At 53.5% G+C, this 12,939-nt stretch overlaps 1 protein-coding gene across 1 annotated transcript in view; it reads right to left on the bottom strand.

Annotated features, from left to right (window-relative positions):
- CASZ1 (castor zinc finger 1) overlaps positions 1–8,162 on the bottom strand; it is a 110,382-nt gene extending 102,220 nt beyond the window's left edge. The window contains exon 1 of the mRNA XM_075520521.1: positions 8,147–8,162. Within this exon, the coding sequence (XP_075376636.1) occupies positions 8,147–8,150 (4 nt within the window). The 5' untranslated portion in view covers positions 8,151–8,162. The remainder of the gene's footprint in view (positions 1–8,146) is intronic.
- Positions 8,163–12,939: the final 4,777 nt, after the last annotated feature.

The raw sequence follows: 12,939 nt of genomic DNA, 5'->3' as shown, positions 1-12,939 counted from the left end.
GAGAAGAGAAAAAGGGTGATAAAGCAAAAACGGTACAAACGGAGGAGGAAAAGCCCCCAAGACAACAGAGAAAGGAGCAGGGAGGGAGGCAGGAAGAGCACAGGGACATACTGTGGGTTTTTTGCCCCTGCACACCCCACAAAGCAACACTCTCCAGCACGTGAGACTAATCTATTCTACAGCTCTCCCTGAAATCTTAGGGATCAACTAGCCAGCCCCCGTGCAGCAGCTGGACTAGCTGTGCATGCGCTGGGACACTGGTGAGGAGTAATGAGGGCGATCTGCCTGGATGGGAAACACCGGGGTGCCTAAAGGCCGTGGGAGTGCAGAAGACCCCAAATGAGAGGGTGAAACCTCCGTGCAGGGCCATGTACAAGGAAGGTCAGCAGCCTGTCCCTCTTATTGATCCTCTGTCATGAGGAAACCCTCTCTGCTCTCCTTCGCTGGCCCAGAGCCACCTCTGCCACTCACCCTCCCACTGGCTCAGAGCCATCTTTGCCTGTTCCCCCTGCTGCAGACCTATAAGGCACCTTTTTGCCAGCTTTCCCCTCCACTGCCACAGCACCCATCTCTTGGAGTCATGTCTTTGGCCCAAGGCCTTGCTATTCACCCCTGGCCACATGGGCTTGCTCCCCGGTCTCCCGGGCTTTTGCATTCTGACTGAACATTTCCCAGCTAAAGCAAGTGCTGCAGCGACATTTCACTCTGAAACCAAGCATGTGCTGACAGCGAGTGGCATCCCCAGGAGCTCCTTCCTGGCCCCCAGGGCTGTGCGCGGCCAGATGCAGCTGACGAGGTGCACAAGCCACTGCACAACTTGTGGTGCCTCTTCCCATCCCCGCCGCCCCCGGGGTCTGGCCCAAGCTGTGCCTGCAGCAACTCGCTCTTCCCACCCGTCCCACCGGGGCCATCCCCACCTCCTGTCCTGCACAGCCCCTTGGAGCAGCTTGGCCCCCTGCCCCAGGGGACAAAATCCCCCGTCCTTTGGCCCAGGGATTTCATCTCTCTGCTGCTGTAACACAGAGCTCAAAGTGGGCTGTTGTGGTTTAACCCCAGCTGACAACTAAGCCCCACACAGCCGCTCGCTCCCCCCCGGTGGGATGGGGGAGAGAATCAGAAGAGCAAAAGTGAGAAAACTCATGGGTTGAGATAAAGACAGTTTAATAGGGAAAGCAAAAGCCACATGCGCAAGCAAAGCAAAGCAAGGAATTCCTTCACCACTTCCCACCGGCAGGCAGCTATTCAGCCATCTCCAGGAAAGCAGGGCTCCATCTGCATAACGTTACTTGGGAAGACAAACGCCATCACTCTGAACGTTCCCCCCTTCCTTCTCCTTCCCCCAGCTTTATATACTGAGCATGATGCCATATGGTATGGAATAGCCCTTTGGGCAGTTGGGGTCAGCTGTCCCAGCTGTGCCCCCTCCCAGCTTCTTGTGCCCCCCCAGCCCACTCGCTGGTGGGGTGGGGTGGGGTGAGGAGCAGCAAAGGCCTTGACTGTGTGTAAGCACTGCTCAGCAGGAACGAAAACATCCCTGGGCTATCAACACTGCTTCCAGCACAAATCCAAAACATAGCCCCATACTAGCTACTGTGAAGAAAATTAACTCTCTCCCAGCCAAAATCAGAACACAGGCGCTTTGTTATCTTACCACAGCTGTGGTCCTGGGATAAAACTCAAACATGACTCCTCTTTTCCACTGAGTGTGCAATGACACGTTCCCACAAGCACAGGGAGTGCACAGGCACAGGTCTCCACACATTAAACAGAATAGCATGGATCTGGGAAGGGAGTTGGGGGTGACAGAGCTGCTCTTGTCCCTGCGGCAGCTGTAGCTGTCCTCACCTAACACCAGAGACCGCAATACAGGAGGGACTGCAAGAACCCAAAGGGATGAGAACAGGAAGGACCGAAGCAGTAGTTCTGGCACAAGCTCATCGCAGCCAAATACTTTCCCCTGTCCTCAAGCTTCCTTGGGACGGTTTCTACCGCTGGAGTTTCAGCTGGATTTGCGTGGCCACCCTGCAAAGGCATATCTGGGGAAACACGGCAGAGACACCCCCATTGCCTCACCTGCCCCGGGAGCACACCCTAGCCTCCTGCTTTCCCCATATCGCCATTAAAAAAAACCTCTGTGCAAACAATAGATCAATAGAGCCCCCGCCTCTTCGGAAGGAAAACAAACACCCGGATCACCGCAAATTAGAGAATGTTTCGCTTCACTTCATCCAAACAGGCTGACAATTTTTTTGGGTTGTTGCCACGGCGACAGAATAACACAGCGTTCAGCCTGTTGCAGAACAATCAATTAAGTTAATGCCTCGGAGTGCCTGTTTACTCTTCCATTTAGGAGGTGCTGCTCTCGCTCCCTCTATTTCTCTCTTGCTTGTTTCAAATTTCTCATCCTTTGCTTCCTGCTCCTATTCCTTCTCTATTTAACCTAAAATAAAGGCCCTCCCCTCAACTACCTCCTGGCTTGTGAGGAGCCTCCCACTTTTCGGAATGATCACCTGGAATAAAGTTTTTTTCCTCTCTCTGACTCTTGGTCATTTCTCCTTTCTTCCTGGAAAAACAAAGAGAGACTAGGGATTTACCTTTACCTTTCACGATACAGCCCTATCCCCTCCTCCTGGTGTGCTCAGGCACTTGCAAACTTTCTAAATGCCAGCTCTAAACATGCCCAGAGCAGAGTGGGCCACCTTCTAAAGCGGCGGGAGTAACTCTGCTTTTAACAAGATGATGAGCTAAAGACCTATGAAGTGATCAGAAACCCTTCCACTATTGCTATTTTTTACACTGTGAGCCATAACCATAAATGAAGACCCATCTTGTGCTAAATGTTCTTTAAAAAAAGAGAACTATAAAAGGGCCTCACAAGGGTCTACATCTCATCCTACGGTCCATGTCAAATGAAACTTCTAAATATGTGCTTAAATGACTTTGGCTTAAGAAAACTCAACCCAGCGCTCAAACCATTTTGCTGAACTGAAGCCTACACTAGGATACTTTAAAGGGGGCACCTTCACGAGAAGATTGTGGCAGATCCATCACTGCAGTCCTTTAAAATAAACGAACGCCAAAGCATCCCTTGCCTCTGGCCCTGACCACCAGCAGGATGCCAGGCCTTTAACAGATTCGCATGCTCTTGCCACTGATCTTGTGGGTTTATTTCCTGCCTCGCAGTCAGCGTGAGCGGTGACGCTTGGCTGTGTAGCTTCACCGCCTGTCTGCAGTCACTTTCCCATCCTTGCCCAGTGAGCAGAGATAACAGCCCCGGGTCTCCCTGCAGCCCTCCTGCAGACTCTGGAGCACATTACAGGGCACCGAAACCACAGCTCTGCCATCCTGGGAGAGAAATAAGGTACCAGGGAGTGAAAGGATTTATCCAAGGCCAAGCCTGAGACATAATTCAGGGCTTCTGCCTCCTGATCTCTCTGCACCCTGGTGCTGTCTTCCTCATGAGCACAATATTCCTATGTTTTTACATCTTTGAAACCCCAGGAAAAGTGTCCACATCCCTCACATCCTCATACACCAAAATTAAAGGAAAAGGCAAAGGCAAGCACGATGTGAAAACATACAGATTCCGTGATATTGTCTTCTCAACCTGCCACTAGCAACAAGTGCCTAAACGTAAAGTGTACATTAATTTAGTATTGAACAGATGGAACAAAACTGTAGACAGAGCAGACAGGGGAGAGGGGGGGCTCAGACACAAGGAAAAATTACAGGAATAGGGTCAAATACGACATCTCCCCCCTGCTTCCCAAGCTGGATCCTTTTCAAAGGACCGTTCTCACGAGCTAACACTGCCACCCTGCTCGCTGGGGAGTGTCGAGGCCGGGTCCGCGCAGGCTGCAGGACAGCCGTGCTGGGCAGGCCCCAGCGGCGCGCTCCCTCTCCCCCTCCCCAAGAAGAAGTTGTCAGCAGAACCTGTTGGAGCAGGGGCTTGTTGACTGCTCCCTGTCCATTACAGCCCAGATTATAAGCATATTGCACAGCGCTCTCTGCACGGTGCTGGGGAAATCCAATACGCTGAAAGGTTAATGCAATCAATTAGGGTGACAAGGAAGTAGAGTAAAGCCTTCTGAGTAGATGAAAGGGAGAGAGAGATGGAGACAGAGAAAAGCAAAGAGAAGCAGGGGGGGAAGGAGCAAAGAAAGACAAGTGGGAGGAGGAGGAAGATGGTATACAGGGTTTCTGTTGTAGACCACAGGGCGCTGGTGTGGCCAAGGGCCTGTCCTGCCCCAGCACGCACGGCGTGGTGTGATGCACAGGGGCGAGGCAGGCCATGGATCCCCAAGGCAGCAGGTGGGCCAGGACTCCCCCTTCTTGGCTTCTCCTGCCCTCTCCCGCAGAGTGTGGAGCCCTGCTCAAACCACAGCTGCCCAGGCTGTCCTGCCGCCAGCCTGCTCCCTAATACCGTTCACTTGCGGGACTGGCAAAACTCTCCCTGTGCCTTTGCTGCCCAGCTACCCAGAAGGGATGGAAGCAACTGCTTGGGTTCAGAGTTGCCGTGCAAGACAAGGATCTCAGCAAGCCATGGGGAAGCATAAGGGGAGGAGAAAGAGGGAACAGGACGGACAGAGAGAACTTCCTCTGGCTGTTCATACACTCTGTACACAGAGAAAGGTGAGGATGAACACACGGCATCTCTCTGTAAACCTCCTAGCTAGACACTAGTCATCACCACCAGCCACTTGCCTGCACCTATCCCCTGGTGTCGTGAAGAATTTTTCTTTTGGTCTGGCTGTGTGGGAGCTCAGCCCTACCAGTCTTGGGAGCACCTGGAAGAGAGGTGAGATCTATTCTCTCTTACTCTTCCAGCCTCCTTCCACGGGTGCCAACCTGGGCTGTCTGCAAGGCCAGAGGACAAACCCCTGCCAAACCCCAGCCAGAGCAGGTTCACCTCTGAGACAGTTTGATGAGGATGCAGTGGCACTCAGCCCACCAGCACAGCACGGAGATCCCAGTGTCATAGCGTGCATCCTGCTGCGCCGTCCTGCAGGGCACAGGCCTTTACCCGGGGCATTCAGCTCAGGGGAGAGCCCTGTCTTTCCCCTCCAGTCCCCCTGAGCCGCTGCAGGCTGGCTGAGCTCCTGCTCTCTGACCCCCCAGGCGGCACAGTACTTCATTAACCTGGGCTGACAGGTCAGCAAGTGCAGCCCCTTCCTACCACGGCTCCTGCTCTCGCACAGCTCGGCCTAGGAGAACGTGACACCAGCTCATTAGGACAAATTATTACTCTATAACCCCTGCCGCAATGTCCCTTAATATGCCTATTTAGCAAGAGACAAGTCCTGGTGGGCTCCTCGGCTTTAAAACAACCTCACAAATCACCAGAGGCACAAGCACCGTGATCTCCCTTTCCGGGGGCAGAGGACAGGGTGGCTGTACCCCAGCTGGGTGCTGGAGGGGTGCAGAGTCCTGTGCTGTTCTGCTCCAGACAAAATGAAACTCTTGGTGTTGCTGGGGGGGATGTTTTGCAGGCAAGGAGTTCCCGTCTCACTGCGGCTCACCGTGCAGCCAAACACGCGCCCAAGCTTCAGTACAACGAGGTGATGTTTCCCAGTTGAAATCCACTGCAAAAGTATTCTGGGATGCCCATTCAAACTGCTGGGCCTGCTTCACTCTGCCTTATCCCTGCCTAACTCTGCCCTCCAGCACTACCATCAGTGTCAGGTTCTACATGAGACCTACAAGATTCAGATGTTTTCTCTGTTTCCCTCCGATATATGTGAAGTCAGTGCCTGGCTTCACAAATTCGTCCGCAACACTAACCCTACTTGCTAGCTCCCTGCAGGTTAACCAGCAAAGCCAGAGAGCAAGTTTGGAAGCTGATGCTGTTGGCAGGCACCATGTGCTGCCTCCCCACGTAAGGACATGCTAAATTTCGGGGGAGTAAGCCCATTGCACATGAAAACAGTCAGCTTGCACCTTGCGGGAAGATCTGGACTGCAGGCTGTCTGGGGCTAATCCAGAGATTACAGAACCTCCGCAATTTTGAGCACAGTGAGAAAGGTAACACAGGGGGAGTCAGAAACGCTGGCAAATGTCAGAGGAAGGCTGCTACGGCACGAGAACAGGGAGCATGAGGAAATCAACCTCCAGCCTGACCTGTAGGAGAGGGAAAAGGGAGAAAGAAAACAGTGATTCATAGAACAGTGCCAAAGAGGGGAAAGAGAAGGGGCAGCAGTGCCGTACCAGGCAGGAGAGAGTGAGGAAGAAAAGTAATGGAAAGAAGAAAGAGAAGAAAGTGTGGAAAGTGTGTGATGCTGGGCACAGGGGAGGGCAGAATGAGAGCAAACGGCCAGAGAAATGAGGGACCTGAGAGAAAGAGAGAGAGGAAGGGCGGGAGGAAAAGGAGGAGAAAAGAGCAAGAATAGCCACGCAGCGAGGAGCACGCGGGCGAGGCAGAGCACTGTAACCAGGGTTGTGAAGCATGAAAAGGGAAGAATCTGCCTGTTCCTTTCAGCGCTCGGAGCATGGCGCTCGGTGGTGACCTACACTGTGCCCGGCTGTGATCACGTTTTCAGGGCCACTGCCTGCCGATCCCAAACAATGATGGGGAGCCTTTGAAGTCAGAGAAAGAAGCCGCAATGTGAACTGGGGACTTTCTTTTTTTTTTCTCCCCCCCCCCCCCCCCCCCCCCCCCATTTTTTTAAGGGCCGGGGAAAGGAGGGAGGAAAAGGAAGGGCTGAAGTGGTGGGGGGAAGGTTGGGGGAGAGGTTGCAAGGACAAAACAGAGAGTTGCTCTCGGCAGGGTGCCCCGAAACGAGAGAGACAAAAAGAAAACAAACAGTTTATGAGTAGGGCACATGCTGCCTGTGTCTGCATGCCCCGCGCTGCCAGCCCCCCGTGCTCCCAGGGAGGCTTCTGTTCCCCAGCAATGATGGATGGACGCATAGGGCCATTCAGGCCTGCCATGTTACAGCAGCGGTATTTACATAACACTGGCCTTCCACCGGTCACCTCTGACATTGCCCAGCCTGGCTTGGGGCCCCCTCCCGCCCCAGCCAGCCCGGGCCCCTCTGATACCGCTCGGACTTAGCCTGTGAGCTCCCTGACGCTGGGGCTTGGGGGTCCCCACTGCTGCAGGGATGCTCTCAGCAGCCGCAGGAAGTGCTCCCGGCACCGCTGAGGTGATGTCCCACAGGGCAGGGCGCTCCCCACCCTCCCCACCGCCACTGCCACTCCTGCCCTCGCCTGGTCTCAGACTTGCCTTGGCACCTGGGGAGGGAGAGGAGCAATGGGAGAGGGTAGGCTTGGCAGTGCTGCAGAGGATACAGCACAGAGACGTGGGGAAGAGAGTGGGAACTCTTCAGGTGACACACAAGGGAGCCCCGAGGAAGAGGCAAGGACAGCAGGAACTGCCTCGGCGTGGCAGGGACTTCTCAGTGGCCATCACCTGAGGTGGCATATGGACTCTCTTACCCAGCACATGGAGACAAGGCTTTTAAGACAGGCAATCACCTTTCATCTCCCTGGGCTCTAGGCCTCTAACTCTTATCAGACACGGACTAAGTGACCATCCAGCTCTAGGAGACTGCAAAGTTGGGGGTTTTTTGCAGTAACACAGAACATGAGGGTCTAGGTAAAGGGAAAACCCAGAAAAGTCAGGATTCTGCTGGAGACACAGAGCTGCTTCCATCCTACCAGCACGGTGCTGCAGTCTGAATAGACAAAAATGTGCCAGAGGAGGAAGAGAGCATGCACATCACCGTCTTAAATTATGTGAACTGAGCTCAGCAAAACTTCACAGTAGATGGAGACTGCATCCTATTCAGTGAAAGGACGTGATCCATCTCCCACCAGCCCATGTGGACAAAGATAAAGGGGTACCCTCCTCATCAAAGCCCTTACACACTTTTTTATCTGTAAAGATAGAGGCAGTAGACAAGGTACTGAGGAAAACCCACAGTGACAAAACCAGGTGCCCAGAACAACTGGTGTACAAAGACAAAGACAGGATTAGGACACACATAGGCCATGTCTGCATTAGACCTTCTTCTGTTTTCATCTCTCTTTATAACTAACAACAGTCCCACCCCAGAAGTTCTAGTGCAGACACAACCACAGCGAGCAGGCCATAAAGTGTGAGAGACACGCAGAGGAAAAGAGAACCCAGGAGGGCGTAGTGACATACCCATTGCAGTCTGAAGTCTCTCCTACCTTTCGGAGATTTCAAGGCCTGGTTTCTTGCCTCGTTTTTAGCTCTAAATTCACTTCATCCTGGAGAGGGAAGAGAAAGGATACAGTTAATGCACAGGGCACACCTGACCAAGAGCCAAGGCACAGCCACTCACAAAAGCTGGGTGAGAACCCAGCTGCAAGCGGGGCCAGCATGGGGCATTCAGACTTCGCACGGGAACAAAGTGCTTTCCTGCTTCTGCCTGCACCATGCAGTGCCACGCACATGACGAGACACACAGCACTCCTGCACTTTGCTGTGCATGAAACTCCTAACAAGGGCTGGGAATAATTTAGCATAGAGAGAGCAGCTATTACTGGCCTGAATCCTGCTTCCCAGGTACCACAGACAGACCTCGTGCTGGTCTGCACCATTCTTTGCCAACACATCCAAGGGTGCCTTCTGCTCCATGCCAAATTATTCCCTTTCCAATCTTCCCACTTCCTCTGCTGACCCCTCTTTCCCAGAGGTTCACCAGCGTGCTAATGCTGAGGCCTCCCTTGCACACCAATGGAGCACAAGTCGACGGGGTGCAGGACTGGGTCCCAAGGCACTGAACCCCCTTATCCACTCATCTGTGCGTCTTCCTTCCTGGAGAATGCAGAGAGTGAGGAGGAAAGAGAAAAGGGACAGGGGAAAAAAAGTCACAGCAAAACACATGAAAAGTAAATTGAATTATTTAAAACCATATGTTCCAAAAATGTGACAGAGCATAAAAGCCGTGCCGTGAGACTTCCGGAGGGGGTTATCCTGCACAGGCAGGGTGGGAGGAGAGCTTGCAGGAGGGGGAGGACTGCTCCACAGCCAGCCAGCCAGGGACTTCCCTCTCCCAGAGCCGGAAGGTGGCAGGGAGCACAGGGTGGCTTCATGTACAACGGCAAGGGTGCTTGGCCCATTCCTGCAGTCTCTGTTTTGCAACCCTGCCAAAACAGCTATCAGAAATGCCCAAGACATGGCAGTGAAATGGAAAACTGGCCCAAGGTCACACACAGTGAGTCCGTGGTTGAATCCAGGAGCCCCAACCGCCGGTGCCAAGCACCGGCTCACAGCATGCCTCCCTCTCCAGGGTGCGGCAGTGTGTGCCGCAACTCAGCCCGTTGTAGGGACCCTGCTTTAGCCTCTCGGAGAGCAAAAGTGAGAGGGACTTGGCTCTGGGGAGTCTGTGCTGCTGCTGTGGCTTGCCCCTGTGTTTTGGGGCCCCGGTGCTCCGAGCGTACAGACGGCCTCCTCCCGTCACTCGCACTCCACCACTGCCTGCATGCTGCGCCAAAGATAGATGCCTGGTGTTGGCTGGGACCCAGAGCGGGAAGGAGCTGGTGAGATATCCCAGATGGACGGACGGACACAGAGCACAGGGAGCCCCTTGGGTAAGGAAGATGCATAACCAGCCTGGCTCCTTCCTTTCCCACTCAAATCCTGGTGCTAACAAGGCTGAGGACATGGCTGGAGTAACAGCTCCCCCACTTGAGGTCCTTCTCCCACCCTGGCACCTTCTGTTCTCTGGCTCTCTCATCCTCTCTCTCACCTTTTTCTTCCCTTTGTTCTCCCTTTCTTCCTTGCTCTTTCCATCGCTTTCTCTGCCATTCTGTCATGCTCTTTTTTCTCTCCCTCCCTTTTGTTCTCTCCCCCTTTCCCGAGCTCTCTGCCTGTAACTCTTTCTGCCTTCCTGGCTTCACTCCCTCGCCCCTGTGCATGGTCAATTCTTGGGTTTGAGTTTTTAATTGTTTTTTTTACTCCCCTTCTTTCGGCCACAGCTTATCAATGATGCAAGAGGAATAACGCCAATTTACTTAGAATGTGTAATCCCCAAATCAGATTGGGGGATTGTATGAGGCAATATGACCTTGCATATGTCTCCATTAAAGCCAGCCAGGCCTCCTCTTGTATTCTGTGTTCCCAGTACATATTTAGACAGATAACGCTAATTGTACTTGACATGTCCTCTTAAGGATGGACTCTTCCCTCCCCCAGCTCTGCCTGCTTCCCTGCCTGACAATGCGCCAGAGCAGAGCCCGCTCACTCGCAGCACAGCACGGCACGGCATGGCACGGCACCTGCGGGGCTGGCCGGCCGGGTGGGCGTCCAGCGCAGCCCGCACGCCCAGCTCCGCTGCGGGAGCACCGGCTGTCCTCCCCGGTGCTGCACGCCTCCATGCTGGAAGCGGGGCCGGACAGCACAGACAGGGCAAGGAGCAGGGGCAGGGGGAGCATTGCTGGGATATAGTTAATCTGAGATTACACCCTGTTACTGTGACAATCTTGGATTCTCCAGAAAAATGAGCAACACGTTGCCACCTCCACAGCCACGGGTACCACCTCACCCTGCCCCTCTTCCTGCTTACCCCACCGCCACCCTCCCTCCTCCTCCTCCCCGCCTCACCCCTGCCTCCTTGTCCTCCTCCGTGTGGCTTCCCACGGAGGCTTCCTAAGCAGCCTCCTCTTCTGCTTCAGGAGACCACGGGCTGGCTCCTTCCCCTGAGTCAGAGGGAGACGAACCTTTTGGGGACAGGCCCAGCCATGACACAGCACCCCTCAGCAGAAAGTACAAAGCTCCAAAGTGCTTGGACAAAGAGAGGAGACTTGCTCGCCATGACCATCTTCCTTTCCAAGGAAGGGCTTCCACCCCATACCTCTAAGCTCCCACATCTGAGCATAAAGCTCTTTGGATAAATATTATATCTGGCTACTGGCCTGTGGATCCCAGCTCCAGCTTCTAGGGAACATCGTGAAGAAATCCAGACCTCCCTCTTCCCCGTGCCTGCCCGTACATTGCTGCTCTAGAGCAGACAAGCAGGATGCAGGAGGAGGAGGGGAGCTTATTCCAAGGAAACCAATGGATCCAAACTCTTCGCCAAAGTGGACTCAGATTTTTTTTTCCCCTTGACACAACATCCTAATTCGACTTTTTCAGTATCTTTCCTTCAACAACCTTTTTTCCTTCCTCCCCTTCCTACCCGGCAACTGCGCATTTATTAATTCATGAGGCACTAATTAGTTCTTTGTTTAATTTTGTGTTAAACAGACTGACCGGAATGATAACGACTTGCAGCGTTGCATTACGGTCCCCAACCGCCCCTGTTTTCTGACAACAAGGGAGCGCAGTGAGACTGGCGTGATGAACCCCAATTCCCACTCCAGTTGCACTTCATTAAGTCAAAATGTGACAAGAAGCTTAGAGAGCAACTTTCAGATCGGATCGCACATAACAATTGGGCAGGAAACTTTCCGAGGGGGAAGCGGGAGAGGCACTCGCAGCGAAGGCTGGCACCGTGCACAATTCCCCGGCGTGCCTGCCTTAAAGGAGCCGGCTCGGGCTGCCGGCCGATGCAGGACTGAGGGCATGTGCTGGCAGCAAGGGGTGCCAGGGGAGGAAGAGGAGAGGAAGGGTGGCAAGTCAAGCCAAATGCAGGGCAGGAGGCAACACTGCTTTCTGCTCCCCTCAGTTTCATTTGCAACGATGGGTTGTGTTGGCAGCCTGCGGGATGCGCAAGCCAGGACCCCAGGCGGGATAATCCCCCAGTGAGTCACGCCAGGAGCTCTGAGGGCATCTTGAGGCACCTTCAGCTCCATGCCTCAGTTTCCCTCCTGTAGCTCTATGGTGAAACAGCTGGTGATGCTCAGCTGCTATTCAATTGTCAAGAGCTACACAATTATAATGGAGTCCCCTAAACTGCAAAGGGAGAGGTCGAATGTTGCCACCCGCATTGCTAAAATGAGAAGTGAAGGGACAGCTCTGACACCAGGGAGAGGGATGGCTACTCTCACGGGGAAGGAGCTGTGCCTTTTCTTAACTTTGTACAGCACGTGAGGGTCCAGTGGCACTACCGATTTTTGAAACTATCCCGATCAGTCTAGTATCAGCAATAAACTTGGCAAGCCTCAAAGCAAGTGCCCCCCACCCTGAGCTCGGCCCTATGGGTGGGAATACAGCCACCACAGCACTGCCAGTCTTGAGCTCTTTGCTGAGTGCCACAAGTGCTTCACTAGTAGGAGCTACGGCACAGGGTTCGGGGACATGGTCACACGTCTGGCCTGGCCCAAGCCTCACCTGGCAAAAAAAGTCTGAGCATGACTTTTTCCTCAGCACTGGCCAACATATAACTGACAAACAGACAACACAGCCTGGGTCGTAACCACGGTCAGCTGGATCTGTCCCAGTCTTCTTGGCACACAAGGGTGTGCAGCGTATGGCAAACTCCTTGAGTCCCTTCTGGCTTGCTGAAGTGCAGTGAACTGTAAACTGCCTACAAGAAAGTGAAAAGGGTCTTAAAACACCTCCTGAGAGGTGGGTGTGCATGAAAAGGAAAAGAAGACTTCTCAAGTGCACAGAACATGGAAGTTTTGCAGCAGTTCAAAATTCACCTTCTGCTATTGCATGGACATCAGCTGTGGGAATAAGCCAAGATCACACAGAACTGAAATGAACTGAAATGCATTTTCTAGCAGGTATTTTTCCACAATTCTCCCTCACTCCTCTCCCTCTCTCTCCAGGAAAGGAAGATTCATCCCTAGCTTTGCTCTGCAGAGGCCCAAAGCTCAACTAAGGTCCAAAACACTGGCAAAGCCAGTGGAGAGGGACTCTCTCTTGAGGGTCACATCAGGACTGGGGAGTGACACTCGAGCTGTGTGGGCATGCACAGAGCATGTCCTGAACAGGGCAGGGGCAGAGGAGTGAGCACTGTGACCAAAGCCTCTGAGCCTCGGGGAACGCCTGCACAGCATCAGTCTCTACGTGCATTATCAGTATTT

Source organism: Mycteria americana, chromosome 18 (genome assembly GCF_035582795.1).
Source record: "Mycteria americana isolate JAX WOST 10 ecotype Jacksonville Zoo and Gardens chromosome 18, USCA_MyAme_1.0, whole genome shotgun sequence".
NCBI lineage: Eukaryota > Metazoa > Chordata > Aves > Ciconiiformes > Ciconiidae > Mycteria > Mycteria americana.
This window is presented reverse-complemented; position numbering and strand designations above follow the sequence as displayed.